Source organism: Cynocephalus volans, chromosome 2 (assembly GCF_027409185.1).
Source record: "Cynocephalus volans isolate mCynVol1 chromosome 2, mCynVol1.pri, whole genome shotgun sequence".
NCBI lineage: Eukaryota > Metazoa > Chordata > Mammalia > Dermoptera > Cynocephalidae > Cynocephalus > Cynocephalus volans.
This window is the reverse complement of record NC_084461.1, coordinates 122,498,896-122,511,183: the sequence shown is the minus strand read 5'-3', so window position 1 is coordinate 122,511,183 and position 12,288 is coordinate 122,498,896. Positions and strand designations below refer to the sequence as shown.

The window sequence follows — 12,288 nt, the reverse complement described above, 5'->3', positions numbered from 1 at the left end:
AGGGAAAGCCAGGAAATAATAAGAATTTACAGGAGGGAAAAATGGATTACCACAAAACAGTTAAGACCACATTTTGGCCTCTATTAATTAAAAAATTATAAAACTTGCTAGGGTTTACATCATTGCACTATCAAAAGAGTATTAGTATTAAATTTCTAACAAATTTGGGCAGTTATCTAAACCAATTACAAGAACGAATGGATTTGGTGCCTATCACAAGCATCTTATGTACAAATTTTCTACATATTAATTTAAACTAAACAAATTGGTACTGAGCCTGCCCACCATACAAGGCCTTGGGTTAAAAATTGTTGCTCTTAAAAGGGTTCGCTGGTTACCTCAGTTGGTTAGAGTGTGGTGCTGAAAACACCAGGGGGTCCAGGGTTCAATCCCGGTACCAGCCAACCGTAAAAAAGCAACAAAAAAATGTTGCTTTTATTGAACCTAACACAACACTGATGTGTAAGATGTACCTTGTATCACCAAGGAAAGGAATGGAAAGGAAAGATGTTGCTAATAAAACTATGAACAAATGCCTTCTCATATCATTGATTTTAATACTCATCCCTGTTTCAGGACTGTTAATACTTGCAGGGGAGGGGAGTACATCTTAGAATCAATAAACTATGGCATTCTTTTTTGTTCATTACACAAAGTGGCCCTCCACCAAGGATTTGTTAACCTTTGTCTAGGCACCTCTGTTTTTAAAAATCAATTTAGACTTTCTTGAATTCATACTGGCTTTCTCCTAGATGAACCCAAGCCAGGAAAGGGTATGCCATTTCTTAGCAACAAAGGAAGGCTTCTATTTCAGGAAGCTGTCTAAGGTAACATTCTCCACCCTCACTGAGCAGCTGTCTCTAGGAAAGCCCCAGCCTATCTGAGGCCACCACACACTCAGGACATAGCACAAAGCCTGCTCTCTGCACCTGAACCCTAGGGGGGCAGTGAGAGTCCACTGGGGTTAGGAGGTACTCGCACTTATTAAAACCATAAATCACGTTAGCTTTAACTGAATTTCCAAGGAAACTCAGCATAGGTCTATTATGAGCAGACACGCCTATCTGTATTCCATTAAAGACTGTTAGATACAGTCTTTACTTGTAGGTGTGCTTCTAACAGGAAAAAAACTCATAATACACATAAAACAGTCTATCTATATAAATATGCACAGCTATATGTAAATGAAAAAAGGGATCATATTATGGGCACTATTGTATCTTTTTCACTTGAAAACGTTTCTAGGTTTGCCCTTATCCATTTTAATGGCTACACAGTTCCCTATTGAATAGATGAAGGGGCCATAATTCACTTATCTAGTCTTAAGACATTTTGGTTGAAGAAAACACCCTGTACAGGTACTTTGGCAAACATCTGTCAAATATCCCTGGGGAAATTTTCTAGCAATGAGATTACTGAGTTAAAAGGCATATATGTTTAAAGTAAACAAACAGTAGCTAATTGCCCTCCAGGAACCATGCCAACTGGCATGGTTGCCAGTTCTGGCATAGTCCAGAAAGGCCACAAGAACTTCAGTCTACAATGTATAACAACAGGGCCCATTCTTTGTATCCTTTGCCCTGGATATCTATCAGTGCAGCCTATGCACACATAGGAAATGATAATATTGTTTCATCCTTTATGTGGAATACTTACTCCATGCCAGGCACTATTCTGAGTGCTTGACATTTAACTCTATGTGGTAGGATTTTTTTTTTTTTAAATCATCATTTTATCAATGAAGAAACTGGGGCACAGAAATTCTGAGTGATTTGTCCAAGTCTCACAGCTAGTGGGCATGGGATTCTGGAATCAAACCTTCTATAACTTCACCACTACTTACATCACTTCCTCCAAAGAGAGAAACTCTCATCTACAGTTTTGCATTTTTGCTATTAAACATAAAACCAAAAGTCAGGTACAACAACAACACTTTTATTTAATGGTCTCCCAATCAAACCAAATTATTTGGGCACACTTACAATTAATGAAGGAGTACAAATTAGCATTCTCATGTTTTGCCCCAAAGTATTTTGTGCGATATATTATTTCCAAGAGCATTTAGTAAGAAATGTAATAAACCAGGGGCTTCCGGTCAAGATGGCAGAATAGACGGTCCCCATCATCACTCTATCCCATAAATCAACCAACTTACAACTATAAAAAAGCAACAACAGCCAAGCTGGGGCCGCTAGAGCTCAAGGGAGGAGGAAAGATCGATGGAGTGCATGAAGACGGGAGAAGCCACAATGAGAGAAAGAAAAAACTGCTCCAACCATTTCGTGCTGTGGCCACTTTAAGGCTGGAGCTACTGAGCACATTTTAAATGAAGTTGCTTGAAGGCAGCAGGGGAGAAGAGGACCTTCGTGGCCCCCAGGCTAGCAAAACCACTAATAGGGTTCCTGTGGGCCCATATAGGAGCAAGGGGCCACAACAACTGAAAAATAGGAGCCACTCAGAGGCCAGTGAGTCATAGCAAGGGACCGGTGCGCAGTCCATCCCATGGGAAGTGTTTGCATCACAGGCTTTGGGGAGATGGGCCCACCAGAGGAACACTGGGGAACAGCAAAGACAGGTGACCAGTACCCCAATCAGCATAGGACCACTCACAGGAGACTGGTCAAGAATACAGAATTGCACAGAGTGCAGTTCAATGAAAAGACTCAGGCCCAGATCATAGTGTCTACACAACCCAGGTGCACTGGGTCTCTGAAGAGCCATAAGTACCTATAAAGTCAACCATTAGAACCTGAGCTGTAGTTAGAGAGTAGTGTTATAACAGGGAAGTCAAAAGTTCTGATCCCGGTGGTTCCAGTCAAGATGGTGGAATAGACAGTCCACAGCATCACTCTCTCCCACAAATCAACCAATTTACAACTATAAAAATGTAACAACAGCCAAGCTGGGGCCACTAGAGCTCAGGGAAAGAGGAGGAGAGACCTACAGAGTTCATGAAGGCAGGAGAAGCCATGATGAGAGAAAGAAAAAACTGCTCAGAGTGTTTCATACCGTGACTGCTTTAAGGCTGGAGCTGCTGAGCACACAGAGCAGAAGCTACAGCTGTGCCCTTCAGATGGAGTTGCTTGGAGGTGGCAGGGGAGAAGAGGGGTTTGGTGGCACCCAGGACAGCAAGACCCCTCATAGGATTCCCGTGGACCCACACAGGAGTGAGTAGCCAGAACTGAAAAAAGGAGCCATTCAGAGGCTGATGAGTCATCACAAGGGACCAGCACAGGGCCCGTCCCATGGGAAGTGTTTGGAGCACGGGCAGTGGGGGAGACGGGCCCACCAGGAGAACACTGGGACACAGCAAGGACAGCCGATCTGCCCCCCAATCAGTGCAGGACCACTCAGAGGAGACTGGTCAGGAATAAAGAATTACATGGGGAGCAGTTTGATGAAAAGACTCAGGCACAGATAAGAGTTTCTACACAAACCAGGTGCACTGGATCTCCAGAGAGCCAGAAGTACCTATGAGGTCAACCATTAAACCCTGAGCTGCACCAAAAGCCTACCCTAGGGAAACAGCAGCAAAGCAGCAATTTAGCTCAACCACACAGTTCAAGTACTGGTTCCCACAGGAAGTCCCCCCATTTTAGAAGTAAGCAAAAGCCAAAAAGTTAGTTACGGTTCAGGCACACCACCAGCACCTTGGGGACTGCCAGGGGACCTGAGGCTGGAGCTGGGAACCTGACACCCTGCCGATAACCAGGCACACTGCCAGTGCCTCGGGGCCCAGGGCATGGACCCAGGGACAGGACACCCCCCCCCCAACCAGGCACACCACCAGCACCTTGGGGCCCCACCCAGGGTCCTGGGGCAGGGAGACAGGGACTGGACTTCCCCCACAACCAGGCACACCACCAGCACCAAGGAGCATGCCAAAAACATTACCTCCATGTGGGTGGCCCACCACAGCCACCACAGTAACCACGGCTGCCGTGAAAACAGCTAGATGCCACAACCACCACGTAGATGGTCTGCCAGCCACTGGAGTGCATTACACGGAGAGTCACCAGCAGAGACCAAAGAAAAGAAGAGGATGTCTCTTTCCACAAAGCCCAATCCAGAGTGAAAGAATCAGCATCTGCTCTATGATAGTTTTGGGGGACCTAGTCACACCTCTCAGCATTGGACAGTTCATCTAGGCAAATAACCATTACTCTTTCAGAGGGAAAGAAGAAATCTAGGGTTATCGGAGGGCGGAAGAGGAAGGAGGGGAGATAGGGAGAGATTTGACAACGGGCATAAAGAATAAGTACGATTTGTAACAAAATATACGCTAGTAATATTGATTTGATTAACATATGTCAATGTTGAGCCCCCAAAATATGTATAATCAATTATGATTCAATAAAAAAAATTTTTTTTAAAGGCTATTATGAAAAAGACAAAAAATAACACATGCTGGCAAGGATGTGGAGAAAGGGAAACTCATGCACTGTTGGGGGGCCAAATATTAGTGCAGCCATTATGGAAAGTAGTATGGTTCCTCAGACAACTACAGATAGATCCAGCAATCACACTGTTGGGTATATACCCAAAGGAAGGAAATCATTACTTTGAAGGGATACCTGTACTCCCATGTTTATCACAACTCTATTTATAATAGCCAAGATATGGAACCAACCTAAATATCCATCAACAGATGACTGGATAAAGAAAATGTGGTATGTATACATAATGGAATACTACTCAGCCAGAAAAACAATGAAATCTTGCCATTTTTGGCAACATGGATAAGCTTGGAGAAAGTTAAGTGAAATAAGCCAGGCACAGAAAGAGAAATATGTAAAAGTTGATCTCATAGTAGAGAGTAGAATCAATAGAGGTTACTTGAGACCGGTAAGGGTAGGGAGTATGGGGAGAGGGTGGTCAATGGATACAAAATTGCAGCTAGATAGGAAGAATAATATCTAGTGTTGTATAGCACTGCAGGGAGATGACGATTTATTGTATACTTCCAAACAACTAGAAGGGAGGATTCTGAACATTGCCAACACAAAGAAATGACAAATGTTTGTGGTGATGAAAATGCTAATTACCCTGATAAGATCATTGCACACTGTATACATATACTCAGATATCACATTGTACCCCATACATATATACAATTATCATGTATCAATTAAAAAATAAGTTTAAAAAAATGTAATAAACCAAATTGGAACCACTATTATCAACGATTTGCATCTTTGGGGGTAAAAAAAAAATGAGCCAGAACTTCAACATGTAAGCAGAATAAATGAATGAGAAAGTAAATTGAACTTCCATGGAAAACATTTACCAAATATAATTCAAATGAAATTGTCTTTATCACTTTGATAAATTTCATACCACTCTCCTTAAGGGATCAGTCAATATAAGTATATCTTTGGTTTGCTGAATGCTCTCAAGCATCCTAAACTACCCCCAGTATTTACAAGGCAGCATTCTGAATAGAATAGCTTGGGGAACAGGAGACCCCACTCCCTCTTCCCTGGGTGTAGCATACATGTTGCTCTTTTATCTGCAATTGCCACTGACTCATATTTGATGCAGTGACCCAAGCTCCTCCCACTACCTCATAAGATGCTGGTGCTGGGGTGGCTTCAACAGGTTACACACAAGATGACCATTACTTATTGACACACAAATGAGGATATGACTTGTGGTAAGTATTAGGAACTTCTGGAATCAATGGGACAGTATATCCAGGAAGAAGAGAGATGAAGCAGCAGAGGGTCCTCAGCCCTATTCCATAAATAACTTCCCCTCGGATGGGTTCTCAGTGAGTGGGCAGGGCTACAGCAAATATCCAGGACACACAGACTCCAAGAGAAAATTTGATGATGAAAAAACTCCACAAAACCTCTCACATTGCCAAAGGGCCTCAAGACCCTGGAATACAGTAGAAAACAACCAGTACAAGGAGTCAAGCAGTATGCTTACTTTTCATTTAGCAAAACTCTATGAAGCCCACCTGCCTTTTGCCAGACCTTTTGATGGGCACTTGCCAGGCAGGCCCCTACTCAGAAACAAGCCCACCTCACTATGGGACCACAGAAGCACCAGTCCGCCTCAGGGGAAGGGGAAATTGGCAAATGGGACAGAAGCCAGGGTGAAGCCAAGACATGGCTACTTGTCTAAGTATGCCCATGACTGCTGCAGATAACACCTATTTAGGCTATATGTCACATGAGACTGGGCAACATCTCTAGTCCCTCCACCCAAAAAGTGCTAAAGCTGCCGTGGGTGAGAAAGGTGCTGTGGTTGAGATAGGTATAAAGGAGTCTGAATACTGAAAATTAACTGGTCATTTCAGTAGAAATCTGCACAGGCACCTGCTTGTCTCCCCTCTTCATCCCATGCCCCTAGAAAGCATACCTATAAAAATCAGAGGAATTGTGAATAATAGCCTTGCCTATTAATTATTTAATTACTTGACATTCCTAAGCAAGCCTATGACAGAACATTAGAAATACACACCAGATAGACCTCTAAGACTCAGATGCTCTAAAAACACTACCACTTCCAAACTGAGAGAATTGTTCCATGTTTTTATTTACTAAATAGAAGCTGTCTAAACTCCTTTCCATCAAGTCAACCCTTTCTTATACTTTCATACATCTGCATAAAAAGTGAACACACTCACCAGACAAAAGTGTATCCATTGAAGAATTTGATTTCTTTTTACCATTCTTTGTTTTATGTCATATACCCTAAAGATACTGTCTGGATCCTACTAAATGCTGCTATAGAATCTCTTTTGTTCTCTGATTGGAAGAATGTTGCATGAGGGACATTTGATTCTATTACATTTTATTTTGCTGTAAGAAGGACTGAATATCCATTGAGACCAAGCCTAAGATATACTCAACCTAATCACAAGGAAGTAACTTTCAGAACGTGGTATCTATCCAGAGGGGGGCTTTGCATTTAGATTTTAGAATTTATTGTTTGCTTAAAAGTGTGCTGTGAAGGTGGAATGTTTTTCTCTAAACCTATGAAAAAGAACAATTCAGTACTTCACTGGGAAAAACAACAGAAGGCCAAGATTTCCCAAAAAAGTCATTGCTGCATTTTTGGAACCTGTAAAGATATGCTTGCAAATGAGTTTTTTTGTTTTAAAGTACCAGAGCACCTGCAATTTGGCAGTTCTGCAGCAACATGGTTTACACCCTCTTTTTGCAGTTTATAGATTGCCTGCTCCCCATTTTCTCAAGTTAAGCTACCAATCCCAAGGAGAGCATGCAAAGATAGGGAAGCATTGGTATTCAGAACACACTGTCGCCCTTATATAGGTCACTGCTGGAGGACTGTGCCGTGCATGTACTTAAACCCCACTTCTGTTTCAAGCTCCATTGCCACTCACATCTCCCATGGTCTAGCCTGTGGTTCCCTGGGGTGAAAGGTAGTTTCAGCCTTACCAGAACCCAGCCACTGATTCTGCCCAGAGCCACTGGTCTCAGGAAGCCTGGCACTTCCAGAGAGCAAGCCATGCAGCCAAGGGCAACAGAGGCTTCGTTAAATGGGGAATGCATTTATAGTTACTCAACTCTAAGGAGATGGAATTGAAATTTATCTGTGTGTGATAAACACTGAATTGCATTTGACAGACATTTTCTATATGAATGCAATTTACTATGTCATTACCAGTTTATGTTTATATAATGAAATCAACTGTTTTTGTGAGGTGAATTACCCAGATTTATTTTTTGCAAGTTCATAATTAAATGGCACTTAAACATTTCCTCTCTGTTTTCTATCTGTGTATCACACAGACAGAGTCTTCGAAAAAGTAGGCAGTTAAACTATGATCACTTCTGAGAGACAGAGGAGAGGCTTTCCAAGAAGGGGAAAAATTATTTTAAAAAAGAAAACTAAAGGTGATGATGCTGAAAATCACTTCTTCTCCTGTTTCATGGGCTTTACCGGGACAAATAATCACAGCCTCTACCAGGACACAGGTCAATGTTTTTCCCAAACGCAATAGTGGCAAGAGGGGAAGACAGTTATGGTGCTGTGCAGGTCACAGTTAGAGGATCTCACTCTACACAAGCAGGGAAAACCTGTGCCAGCCAGCTTTCTATTCAAGCTTCTAGGATCAAGACTGGCCCCACCACAAAGGAAACAACTCCAACCCTTCCTTCCACTGCTCAAGAGTCAGTGGTAGCCATTTTTGTTTGCTTGTTTGTTTAATTAAAATGAAAACCGGAACAATATTATTGCTAGAATAATTTACCTGCCCAGACGTGGGGGCGTTTGATTGCCCATTATCGTAACTTACATGAAAATAATTATGCACATCCACACATGCTTCTGTAGGAAACCAGCTCATTACCTGAGACAGCCAGGAAGTCATCAATGGAAGTAATGTCATCGACAGCATCTGTGAGAACACGGACTTGTTTTTCCCACTGTTCTTTAAAAAGATCCATGTTCTCTTGGGCCAGTTTACTCTGTGGTTTTGCTGCTAATGCCAATGCAGCATTGATAACCTGCAAAAGATATTAAAGTTCATTGTTTACTCTTTTCAGAGTCAAGAAATTAAAACAAAACAGATGAGACAATCTGATCAGTAGAGTGGTGATGGCTTTGTCTAACATGCATGCCACTAGGAGACATAATACCATATGTTCCACCATAACTATTAGAAGATGAAGCAGAGAAATGTGAACAATAGGTTTTATATGTCTAAGTTTAATTAATATATATTTTATTTGGAAACTACAGACAAATATAAAACAAGTAAAAAGTACCTCTATAGTCTCTCCACTAAGCAACAACTCTACGATTTTGACATTAAATTCTGGCCTTTTTTCTCCTCACATACACACACATGTAGATGTCAAAAACAGCATAATTAGAATTATATGCAATGTAAAATTGACTACCTTGTTTCTTCTTTTAAATACTTCTCCATGTCATTAAATATATGTTAAAAAATTAACTGTTTATTATTCCATCTATAGATGTACTGCATTATTCTTCCACTGTAGAACACCTAGGCTGTTCCAGTTACCCACCATTATTAATGTTATAATGAACATTTGGCAATTTCAGGTTCTTGATACATTATCAAAGAGCATTCCTAAAAAATATATTGTATTCCAATTCCAAACATTTTTTCTTTTACTTTTTAATGGGGGGCATACTTGACATATAAAAAAACTGCACAGAAAAGTGTATAATTTGTTAAGTTTAAAAAATAATTTTAAAAATAACTTTATTGACATAATTTGCATATCATACAATTCACCCATTTAAAGTATACAATTCACCCATTTAATTATACAATTCAATTATTTTTTTCTAGTATATGAGGGATACTTCGTGAACTTTGTGAAGTACTCTCATATTCACTGTTGTGCAACATTCACCACATTCAATTTTAGAACATTTTCATCACTCCAAAAAGAAACCCTGTATCCATTAGCAGTCATTTTCCATTTCCCTCAACTCTCCTTATCCCCATCTTCTGGCAACAACTAATTCACTTTCTGTGTCTATGGATTTGCCTATTCTGGAGATTTCATATAAATGGAATCACATAACATGTGGACTTTAGTAACTAGCTTCTTTCACTTAACGTAATGTTTTGAAAGTTCATTCATGTTGAAGCATGTCTCAGTACTTCTATATTCTATTATATGAATATGCCATGTTAGCCATTTATTAGTTGACGGCCACATCTAAATTGTCTCAACTCTTTGACTACTGTGAATAATGCTGCTATGAAAATTCATATATACCTGTTTCCATGTTTTCATTTCTCCAGGAATGGAGTAGAACTGTTGGGTCATATAGTTAACTTTATGATTAACATTTTGAGGAACTGCCTTATTTTTTTCCAACATGGTTATACATTCCCACCAGCATATGAGGGTTCCAAGGCCCCCCATCTTCACCAACATTTGTTATTTTCCTTTTTTGTTGTTAATTTTAGCCACCCTAGTGGGTATGAAGTTATTTCATTTGCATTTTCCTGATGGCTAATGATGTTAGATAACTTTTCATGTACTTAGTGACCAAATGTATATGATTCTTTGGAGAAATGTCTACTTGGATCCTTTGATGTATTCACTGAATAACGACAGTAGCATAAAAACGAGCTGAGAGAATAGTAAGATTTCTAGGCACAAGGGTGCTTATGGGTTATTGGAAATAAATGTGTTTATAATAATGCAACTTGGAAATGAAGCAGACAAGAGGCAACTGGTGGTGAGGGAGTGGAGGGTGGGATAAGGCAGAGTGCTCCAAGCATTTGGGCACTCAAACCTGAGGGTAGGAGTTTGGGATGATTTTTTAAGGTGCTACAGGAAGCACACACCTTCTGATCATGTGTATAATTCCTAATTTATTGGAAGCATATTCAAGAATGTTATTAACTTAGCCCTCAAAGGCTGCAGACAATAAAAGACTGAAGAAGAATCAGACCCACTACACTAGTACCACTATTCTTCTCCTCTCTTAAACTCTTAGAATTGGTTGACTATCAAGATGATCAATTATAGGGGCTGGCTGCTTAGCTCACTTGGGAGAGTGTGGTGATAATAATATCAAAGTCAAGGGTTCGGATTCCCACACTGGCCAGCCATCAACAAAAAAAGAAAGAAAGAAAGAAAGAAAGAAAGAAAGGGAAGGGAGGGAGGGAGGGAGGGAGGGAAGGAGAGAGAGAGAGAGAGAGAGAGAGAGAGAGAGAAAGAAAGAAAGAAAATTATCAATTATAGATTCATAGGCATAGGGAACTGTGCCATTCCAGTTTATTTATTAATAGCCCACCACTTTCAAAAGTGTCAATAATTTGGACAATAATTTGGAGGAAGAGGTATCCTGTCTTTCTTTCTCACATGTTATGCTGTGGTCTTCCACATTTTCATCATTTTAAGCTTATTCTCTGCCTCTTTTCCTTCTTGCCATTCTTTTTCCACTGAGTGTGTTCACCATTATGGGCTATTCTCTTGATTCTCATTGATTCACTAATGCATCAGAGTATCAGAGTGGAGCTAGACCCTGTAGGAATATTTGGCTGGAGAATGTTTCCTGAGAGAGCAAAGTAAACATGGGCAGGGAATTAATTATATGTTTTAAATACAAAGATAATTTCCCATTACAAAGAGAAAAGTGCTCTCTTTGCTCTGTAATATATCTTATCTCATACAGTACAATGGGGCAAGAACATCTTGTCTAAGGTTAACTTTCTCATTTTGATTACAAAACTGTTGACAAAAGACATTTGATAAAACTAAATACTCATTTCTGATGACTTGTGGTAACTCAGGAACAGAAAGATACTTCCTTAACATACTACTTTAAATAATCATCCAACATGATACTTAGTTGTGAAACTCTAGAATCATTTACTTTAAAAATCAAAATGTCATTGCTCAGAATACTTACTGTCACCATTTGTTAAATAATAATATGATGGGCTTTCTAGCCAATGAAATAAGATGAGAAATGGGAATAATAGAAAAGGTTATTAGGAAGAAAATGAGAAAAATTACTTTTCAATGCAGATGATCTTTGTTTATGTAGGAAATTGAAAAAACTCTTACAATTAATGAGTTAATATAGTAGAGACAATATAAATATATTAAAAATCAGTAGCCTTTCTATATACTAGAAAATACAGAATATAAAATGAAGGCGGTAACAGATCGTCATAAAAGCAATTAATGTGAAATATGGGGGATTAAATCTGTAGAAAAACAACAAAATATGGAAGACCACAGCATACCATGTGAGAAAGAAAGAAAAATAAAAAGTAACAACTTTTCTGAGGTACGTTAAACAAACTTGAATAAATGTAAACACATTTGTTTAGAAATTAATGTGAAAGTAAATGGCAGCCCAAAAAAACCTTGGGGATAGAGAGCAAAAGTGAAGATTGATGGTGAAAATGCAGTATAAAAGCCAAAGTAATTAGAACAGAACAGTCTAAAAAGAAACCCTATCATATAGCAGAATTAGTGTATGATAAAAGTAACACCACAAATCAGTAGAGACCAGTACATCAGTTTTACATTTGATGGGCTATTTGGAGAAAAATAACATTATAGCCTCACTTCAAACTTAATCCATTCATTACTCCCTTCATTTATGCACTAAGCCAAGCATAATTACTCAGTTCTTTTATGTACCAAGATCGTTTTCAGATAGATAATGATCTAAAATAGAAATAGCAAAGCTAGAAGAATGTATTTATTGAATATTTAAACAGAAATAAAAATTTATGTCTTAGAAAATTCTTTTCTATTTCCATATAACACGATAAACCGACTTACAAATTTGACCATATTACAT

General features: G+C 39.5%; 1 protein-coding gene across 1 annotated transcript in view; it reads right to left on the bottom strand.

Annotated features, from left to right (window-relative positions):
- Nucleotides 1–12,288, bottom strand: part of CTNNA1 (catenin alpha 1) — a 164,005-nt gene that overhangs the window by 13,671 nt on the left and 138,046 nt on the right. The window contains exon 11 of the mRNA XM_063085832.1: nt 8,324–8,480. Within this exon, the coding sequence (XP_062941902.1) occupies nt 8,324–8,480 (157 nt within the window). The remainder of the gene's footprint in view (nt 1–8,323; nt 8,481–12,288) is intronic.